This window comes from Cyprinodon variegatus, unplaced genomic scaffold (assembly GCF_000732505.1).
Source record: "Cyprinodon variegatus isolate N-32 unplaced genomic scaffold, C_variegatus-1.0 Scaffold877, whole genome shotgun sequence".
Taxonomy (NCBI): Eukaryota; Metazoa; Chordata; class Actinopteri; order Cyprinodontiformes; family Cyprinodontidae; genus Cyprinodon; species Cyprinodon variegatus.
In genome coordinates, this window is record NW_015151330.1 from 103,855 (window position 1) to 113,607 (window position 9,753).

Consider the following 9,753-nt stretch of genomic DNA (forward strand, 5'->3'; position numbering starts at 1 on the left):
GCCTTTGACCACCTCCATAGATTAAAAAAGGAACACTCAGAGCTTCAGAAAGGATTTTTTCCCATGATGCTGTTGGTCCCAACACTGACGCCACATCATGTCAGCAAAGTTAAAAAAATCGCAAACCATAAAACAACTACCACAGCTCCTCACTAACTGCTCAGGCTAGTTTTTGGCACAATACGTTAGATCAACAGTCCTCGATTTGCTAGTGTGTTTCATGTTAGCCTGTCAGACATGTGCTTTCTTTTTAGCTTTCTTGTTGACGTTTCTTCTCATCTTCAACCCATTTAACCACCTACAGCTCAACACTCAGTCCAGCAAAATAGAATAAGGCAATTATCTGTGTTCGTTAAACATTCACCGACAGGGCAGATACTATGTGGCAATGATTTGACCTGACATGTTTGACCAGGACGGCGCTTTCAAACGGGGCTTTCATCTCAAAAAGTGGGAAAACAAAGTTCATGGCAAAGTGTTACCGTGTGGGAGAATGATCAACTGGAACAGCATGTAAACAACAAAGCTTGGGGAATTTTCATTTAGATGTTTAGCAGGGCAAGTCTGGGTGATAATTAGGGCAGCCTGGTCACTGCTGGGCAATGTGAATTGGGTGAGCTGATATGTAAATATCACTGGAAAAATGTTTAAGTTAAAATTTTGGAGACTTTGGTAACCACAGAAGTTAATAATAAACACATTTTATGACTAACTGGTACAATATTTGCTTTGAGTAGCAATTTCCAGACTTTTCACCTACTGGCCCACCAAATGATAGAAGACAACTGGGTCTTTCAGCTATTGATTGAGTATAAAGTAATACTATCATTTTAAATAAAGAGGTATTACTGTATAAAAAACATATTTTTTATTTTATTTAAAATTAAAACAGTTTTTTTAATATTCAGGGCTTCCACAAGTTTCCTTTGCAAATGGCTAATTATGGGTTCAGAAGTCATAATGAATTATTCACAGTGTGTTTAATAAAGTTTGTTGGTCAGATTAAAAATACCATCTTAAAACAACTTTAAGCAAGTTATAGACAATCTTTCTATTAGTCTATACTGAAAATGGGATTTTATTAGTCCAATATATTTTAATCCAAAATGTTTTAATTAGCTGTAGTCAAATAAAAATAAACATGATAGAAATAGAGGCTTTAATTATTCTATATAATGTGTTTTACGTAGTGAATTGATTTGTCGAAAATAAATGAATGTTTTAATTACATTCTAACTTATTGACTATAACCGTGTACTCAATAATTAAATCTTTTTGGCACTATTATTGAATTAGTCAAAGTTGGGAACTTCCACTGTTTATTTGGTCTATAAATAAATTAACTGACCTCTATTAAAGCCCATGCAGCACAATAATCTCTTCTTAACTTGGTAGAGAGAAAAAAGTCTAATTAAATCCACAGGTAAAATAAGTAAATTAGTCAGTCAGTATGCAGGGAAGACCTAATTGAAGCATAGCTGGAATTTATGTTCTAATTTTTGGTTTTCAGACAGAATTTTGCAGCTGATTACTTTGCAATATGTCAATTTACACATTTTATTTCATATGGAATCACTGAACAGTTAACATTTATGGAAAAAAATGTTTTAAAGTAGATTTTAAAACAAGCTTACATTCACAAGCTAGTCAGCTGAACTCAGAACACGCTCAAAATATCAAGACCGGGTGTGAAAATTGAGCATAAATCATGGTTTGATTTCATCCACAAATAACCAGTGTAAAAAGACTAAATGGATGAAAAAAAAAATATTTAAATTTACCTTCCTTGCCCATTTTTTTATGATAGGCCAGAATTCTTTAGGTTTAAAAAAAATTATACAATAAAGGCAGAATATGACGTTTAAATATAGTTATTTCTTAACAATTTCAACCTTAAAATCCACTGTGGAAAAAACAAATAGAGCAAAAGTTGCAGTTTGAAGCTTTCCTTATTTTAGCAACCATTTTTATTTAATAAAAATCTGTCACACAGAACAGCAGCAACTATGAGATTTATTTAGTAAAATTACTTCCTTGGTGATGCTCCATTAAATATTCTAACTGACCTGTTTTACTAAAACCATTATGTGGTCAGTAAGCACAGCAATTAGCTAATGCGTCTGGGTTTTTAGCTGTTATCAAAGACATGATGAATTTAAAGGTAATTCTTCCAAGCTAAATTTTTGTGTAAAATGACTGAATCCCTGGCAAAAGTAAATTAATCCTTCTAACAGCTGTGTTTTCCCTAAAATTAATAATAGCATGTTAGAGTGGCCCAGCCAGTCAGGATTTGGAGCTAAAAATTAGGGTAATAGCAGGAGACCTTCCAACCTCAAAGTTTTTGGAGATCATCATCAAATATATTTAAACATAAAAGTGGAAACACTGAAAAAAAATCTCAATAATTATAAAAAGGGGTTCATTTGAGTAATGCCAAATAAAGATCTTTTCCACTGATTATGTTGAGTATTTTATTGTATAAATATATATCTTTAAAGAATAAAATTTTTTTAATTTTATATTTGATAAAATGTTTATATAATTTCATTTCCTTAAATGTCTATCCTTTTTTTGTAAGAAACAAACTTCTTGATTGAGGGGAAACAGAAAATACCAACTGGATTTTATGTGCAAAACATGAAAAAATAAATAAATCTTTCCTACTAGAACAACGATCAAGTGAAACTAATGTGGCGTTGCTCTGAGCGGATACATCCCTCCACAGATTCATTAGAAACATAAGCTCTGCAGATGGTTCTTTATTCGGGATTTTAAGTAAACTAGATGTTAATTTGTAGCGTCTCTATTTGAAAAAAATTTAATAAAAATACAAGATTTTAATATATCAAATTACTGCAATAAATGATTTAATCGCATGTTATATAACTTTTTGGCACTGGGGTTAGGAATGCCCTAAATTAAGCATGATAATGGTCAGTGTTGCAGCTGAAATTAAAATCTAATTAAACTAATTTTGAGACACTGAGTGTTGCAGTAAATCCCATCAGGGAAATCTTTATCTGAAAGAAATCTTTCAAGCCCTTGAATGATATTCTGCTCCAAGCAAACGTCTAGAACCTTATAAAACGTGTTGGAGCAGGGACATCTATGGTGCCTCTCAAAGAGTTAAAGACTGTTTCCTCTACAGTGAGCTTCTTGCAGCCAAGTGAAAATAAGGTTGACATATTTTTCTCCCTTTTTTGGTAGGATTATGAGAAAAGAGGTGGGTGGGAATTCTTTAAGCTTGGCCCCTTAAAATCAAATTGTGTCAGATCAAATAAAGTCCTAAGTGCATAAATGGAGACCTCTCACATGTTGAAGAGCTGCCGCCGCAGCGTCTGAGCCCAGGGGCAGGAAAAAGGTTTTAATTGAGCCCATGCAGGGATCAGAGCATGCAGCCTGGAATGGAGGGTAAATCGGGTTGGACAGAGTGCGAATCATCCTTTCAGCTACTACTGCTGCAAAGAGAGCAGGTGCATTGTTCGAGACGAGCAAACTGAAAATGAAATAAGGCGTCTCGTGAGCGGGGACAAAGGGATAAATAATGATGAGATAGACGAGGTTCTCGGTCATGGCTCTGGATATGATCACGGGCGGAGTGTGAGCTCAAAGTAATTTCCTAATTCATCACTATGTCTAATAAACGCTGGGACAAGGATGAAATATGTGGGTGTATAATTAGCGTCATGTGTGAGACATATCCAAATTCATCATCCTTTCTTTTATTTTTTTTTGCTCCAATCTCAGAGGAATCTTTATGCTGTAGTAGAAAGCAGTGAAAAATCTTTAACATTTAGCCACCAAACATTGAAAATACTGTTAGTGTTAAATTATTTCCATGTCATTAACTAGCTTGACGAGCATAAATACTTCACACAATGCTGCCTGAGCATGAGTAATGCTGTCTGGGTAATCAGCTCTGGGGGAATGCTGGAGGTAATGTGATCTCACTGGCCTCACTAACATTACTTGGTCCCACACACGGTTGGATGAAAACCTGCCCCCTTGTGGCCAAAATCATTTAAAAAGTAGTATAAGGGCAAATTACAATTCAAAAGAGATCCTTTGTTGATTTTAAGCATACAATTATTTTCTGTAAAGCAACACAACAACATGCTTTTTTAATAGGGTGGCACTTTTGGGAAATTTAATTACCACAGAGATTACATTTTTCCATCCATGTCGACCTGCAAGTGGTCACCACCTCTGCCTTATTTCCTGCCTAGCTGCTGTTAATAAGAAAGTGCACTTTAATTCCTTTTTTATTTTACTTTCTAGAAACAAATAGTATCATATTCCTTAAAAACACTGCAATAAGAAGTGTTTTAAAATCCACGTTATGTTCCACGGTGGCAAACCTAACGAAGGGGGATGATCATTTTGGGGTATAGGTACTATACACCAGAAAGGCCTTATATTTTTCTGTGGTTAGCAAAGGATCCCAGCCCTCTAAGGTGGCTCTTACATTTCCGAGGCTGTCGCTACGTTCTCTCAGGAGCTACACCCGGGGTGTTGTGATTGTACAAACCCATGTTCTTGTACAGTACTGACCATTGAAACGACTTTCAAAACCCTGCTGGTTATAAAAAAAGAAAGAAAACACTTGTGTCTCTTTTTCTAAGAATAAAAAAGATAGCAGAGAATCCCACATTATTATCCACAGTATAAATTACATTGTAGACGGATCTTGGAAATATATATGGTACAGTAATATTTCACTAGAACTTTTTTTTTTAGATGTCATCTACACAAACAGTGTCTATGTGAGCAGTTGTTTCATGTACGTGTCAGTCAGAGGGCTGCATCACGTGTGACAGAACTCTGTACTGGGCACGTTACTGCTCTTGCAATAGGCTATGCTGTTGTTGCTGAGGTGACAGTCTCTAAATCCAATGCCCCCGTTGGGCGTGTAGATAGGCTGAATACGGAAGTCTCCCTTGAGGAGCTGTTCATTGTTCAGAGCCACTATCTGGAAACTGGTCTCGGTCATCTCCAGTATGGAGTTGTCCTTCTTGGTTCCTGCCTCGCAGTAGTCGTCTTTTCTCCGACCACGGTTGTATTTCCACTTAGTAGAAGCAGACCGACTCTTTCGGTGCATGTGCCAGCAGAATAAGCCCAACAGTGTCACTAGGATGATGAGAACTGCTCCGCCTATAATCCCAGCCATAAGCAGTGTGGAGTTCAGGCTGTCCTGCGGGGCTTGCTCACGCCCCGGAGGCTTAGTAGAAGCAGGCGCCTTGGTCCTAGCCTCGGAGCAGATAGTATCCTCCCCCGGCCTGTAGGAGTTGAGGGTGTCCAGAACATGAACACAGATCCGATACACCGAACGGGGCTCGAGGTTGGTGAGACTTAGATGGCGCTGATCTCCACTCACTGTCCTCTCCCGCATCCCTTCATTTTGGCTTTGGCTCCTTTTCACCCACGTAACTTTGTAGGCTGTGACTTTGAAATAGGACGCCCAGCTCACTTCAATGTTGGTGGAGTTGACCACGTGGAAGGAGATTTGAAGGGGATCCTCATATGGAGGAAGTGGTCCTGGGGGGTTATTATGGATAGGTGGTAAGGGAGGGGAGGGGGAGTCAAAGTAGTAAGGGTTAGATGTGGTGATGAGGGTGGAGATCATGGTGGTGATAGGGGAGGTGGTGGGTGGAGGAGGAGGTGTGGAGCGGAGGGTTGGCCAGGGCGTCTGGTCAGGGAAAATAGGACACTCTATAATATCCAATGTGAGCTCTCTGATTATCATGCCCTTCACCTTCTCTGGACTGCTACACGCAAATCCCCGGGCATTGATGGAGGATGGTAAAGACTTGAGCCACACCACCACCCATTTCACAGAGCAGTCACAACGCCAGGGGTTGCCACGCACCATGAGGCTCTTCAGGCTTGACAGCCCATCAAATACTCCCTGCGTAAGAGTCTGCAGCTGGTTGGAGGAAATATCCAATCTTTCTAGTCTGTTAAGGTCTGCAAAGGCTGCCACAGGGATCTGGTTGATCAGGTTCTCCTGCAGACTGAGCTTGACCAGTGACTGGCTGGGTAAGAGGGGCGGAGGAAAGGTGAGGGAATTTCGAGCCAGGGCCAGCTCTTGAAGAGAGCTCAGTTCCCTGAAAGTCCCCGGCGCAATGCCCTCATCCGTCAGTAGGTTCCCGTCCAGCAGGAGGCGCTGCAGACCTGTCACATTCTGAAAGGCCTCCTCTGCTATAACAGCAATGCGGTTCTCATCCAAGCGTAGCTCCTTCAACTCCTCAGGAAGGCCAATAGGAACACTGCTCAAGTGGTTCTTGGTAAGAAAAAGGAGCTTAAGGCTTTGTGCCTCCCTAAAGGCCCCTTCCTCTACCCCTACTGTAGAGATGGAGTTATCATCGAGGTGCAGCTCTTCAAGTTTACTTAGCTGAGCCAAAGCTGCTCTGGAAATTGTTTGAATGTTATTCTCCTGAAGATGCAGGACTCTTGTGTTTTTGGGCAGATTGATGGGGAATTCATCCAGCTGGTTGCCATATAGAGAAACAACTTCTATGGATTCTATATTGTGAAATTCCACAGGAAACCCAGCATTGCTGATCTGGTTGTTGTGTAGGTAGAGGATTCTATACCCCTCACCTATCCCCATAGGCACTGATGTCAGGCTGCGTTCGTTGCAGTATATAAACGTTTTGTCACAACGACACACTTGGGGACATGAAGCAATTGGGCTGAACTGCATTTGAAGGCTTAGGATGACAGTCAACCAAAACTGCAAAAACGAGGCCCAATCTTTATTCCACGGTCCAGCCAGAAACTCCATAGTGGAAAAAAAAAGACAAAATTGAAACCAACAATAAAAAAGACTTTTCCTCCCCGAAAAAAGACAATAAACTGTATGTATCCACTAAAAAAAAACAAGGTCCAACAAAGGACAATCAAGCAACAACGCAGTTAGTTGGGAACGGAGTGGGTAACAAAGACAGTAATCCTGTAAATGCTAGTCCTCAGCAGAAGAACGAAGGCCTCATTTGTGGTGGTGACTCCATCCATGCTGAGACGTCAAAACAATAGCAGGACCCTTCACTCCCTGTTCCATGCAGAGCTCAGCCAGAGCCAATTTGAAGACGCACAGTAGAAGGCCACCACAGGCTTCGTTCGCCTGTCCGTCACACACTGCTGGTCCCAGACCACCGCAGAGCCCACGGGGGGCGGCGTTTGGATCCAGAGACCTGGGAAAATAAAGAAAAGCTAGATAAGTTTCTTTCAGGAATGTTTATTCCTTTAGAAAAATAGGGGCCACTTTTTTTTTCTTTCCCCCCCTCTCTCTTTATTTAACGTGCAAACACACATACAGTCACACACAGTTTCCAATCAATCTTTCCCTTTCTCCTGAACAGGAAGGCCAGGTCATATACTGTTTGGAATTATGCAGTGACTATGTTACAGAAAAAAGAAGTCTGATAAATATTCAGAACAGCTCTTGCACATCCGGTCTCACAGACATAAAGAAGGCTTTTATTCCCCTCGCGCTCTATCAAAGGAGGTAATAGAGCACTGCAAGGACACTCACTCATGGATTCACGGGGGCTTCTCTGCAACATTGGGGCTGCTTAATGGAAAACATGATAAAAAGAGATAACGCTAATAAAGACATCAGCTTTCTAAGTGCCAACATGGATGTACGAGATGGATCCTGGGAGGAAGAAGACAACATGAGGCAAAAAGATAGATAAATAAAAGCTGCACCTGTTTTTATGGTTAGTATTTTCGCTTTATTTCCAGCTGCTTGAGCAGACGTTGTGGGTAGAGGTGCACAAGTAAACACAACTGCTTACAGTAAACAGAAGCGACTGTTTTGCCAGTGGCCTGTGGAGGAGCTTGCTATTACCAGTGCAGGCTGGAATGACGTGCAGATTTAGGGCTGAGGATTTTGGGGGTTGGTGGGGGCGGCGGGTGGCAGTCGAGGAATAGGGAAGCTGCGTGTCAGCTGCTCCGTCTCCAAGCCAGCGTGACATCCACGACATGCCAACCAGATTTGGGTTGAAAAATAATATTCCCTCTCCACCTGCAATTAATGATCAATTCATGCTCATATTTTGGGATTCTGGAGGTTTTTGGGGACACTAATGAGCCCTCTTCCAGCTAGATCCATCATTCTAACTTTTACAAGCCATCAAACACCTCTTCCTCCATCTCTACATGACTGAAAGATTGTGTTCATCATCTGCAGCTTTCAGCTTTTACTAAAGCCCCTCCCTGTGTCAGTACAACAGTGGAAGCAAGGAGTTGAATGTTAAGCACTGCAGTGGCTATGAGTGTAGATGAAGGGTTCCTGCATGGTCTGGAGTAGCCAAAAAATCATAGATTTTGAAAGTAGGCATAAATATGTGCTTCTTTTAAGAAGAGTAGAATACTTTTTTAGTAAATATAAGTAAATATTGTTTCAAATTAATATTCTAAAATATTATCACTGCTTTTACCAATATTTACAATTATTATTTTACTATATACAGTTTTTACCCTTTCAACACTATAAAAATTCCCACTGAATACCTTGGTTTTCAAAACTGGGTTGACCCGCTAACAATCAGCTTTTTGCTCTTCCATTTTACCGAACAGCTGAGTCTGACCCCCTGCTGGCACGGTGCGTGGCCACTTTCCTACACCACTGTGTGTCTGATGACAACATCAAGCTGGATAATCGTTGATGATGTCAAAAGTGCGACGGAAATCAGGGAAGTAAATAATGAAGAGCAAGAGCGTTGTCAGTATTCTTTATTATTTCGCTCCTTCATCTGTCCGAATCCCTGTCACTAGTGTTGTTCCATACTTATAAAATGTAAACAGTTGTTTTGGTTCGTTAGATCCGAAGTGGCTGGCGCGGTGTGTTGACATCCAATGTCATATGTATATGGTGTCACATAATGTAGCGGGTAAACCCGGCTCTGGTGTTCCCACAGCTTGCCAATCCGAGCCGAGAAGATTTTAACACCGGTCGATTGCCGAGTGGTTTGACACGCATCAGTGAGCTCTTCCCACTGCCACTAAAAGCAGATTGTTCCCGGGTTTAAGCTGGGTTTTTCGGCCGGTGTGAAAAGGATATAATTCAGCTACGCACCTCTCTTTGCCATGCTACATCATTATCACTGTCACATGACTAAAAATAAAAACATGGCCAATCCCTTTCCTTACCTTTCCTAAAACAAACACTCAAAGGACAACTAGATGAAAATAGATATCAATCATTACTATCAGTCAACTTTTACAATTGATTGTTTTAAATAATGACTAACTTCAGCTAATACCAATGATAATTACTTTCTAGTGTTGACTCTTTGCTAAAAATACCAGTTGAAGCAGTTGCTTCAACTTTTCACCAGGTTTATTTTATGAGACTATATTGCCAGTTTGCACATCTAAAATATATAGACTGATCAAAGTTGAACAGAGATTTCTGAAACCTTTACCCTGAGAGAAAATAGAAAGAAACAAACAAAAAAAGCTTTTCTTTTTTGTGTGTTTTAGGGCAGCCTTAAAATTGAACAATCAAAAACGATTATAAACTCGTCAAACATTGACTGAACCAAACATTTTTCAATCATTGAAACCTTTTTTAATAGAACTAAGAAAAATACATTCTCAGCTCTCTGACTTGCTTAAAATAATGTCTACCGCTGAGCCCAAGATCATGAATCTTTTCTGTCTCAGCCTTACAGTACGCACAAATGAATGTTCACACACACACACACACACTCACAAATATATATATATATATATATATATATATAT

At 39.9% G+C, this 9,753-nt stretch overlaps 1 protein-coding gene across 3 annotated transcripts in view; it reads right to left on the reverse strand.

Annotated features, from left to right (window-relative positions):
- Positions 1–1,090: 1,090 nt before the first annotated feature.
- Positions 1,091–9,753, reverse strand: part of LOC107099490 (leucine-rich repeat transmembrane protein FLRT2-like) — a 58,194-nt gene continuing 49,531 nt past the window's right edge. For all 3 annotated transcript variants that reach the window (XM_015397638.1, XM_015397637.1, XM_015397636.1), the window contains one exon: positions 1,091–7,193. In XM_015397638.1, the coding sequence (XP_015253124.1) occupies positions 4,805–6,784 (1,980 nt within the window). In that variant the 5' untranslated portion in view covers positions 6,785–7,193 and the 3' untranslated portion in view covers positions 1,091–4,804. The remainder of the gene's footprint in view (positions 7,194–9,753) is intronic.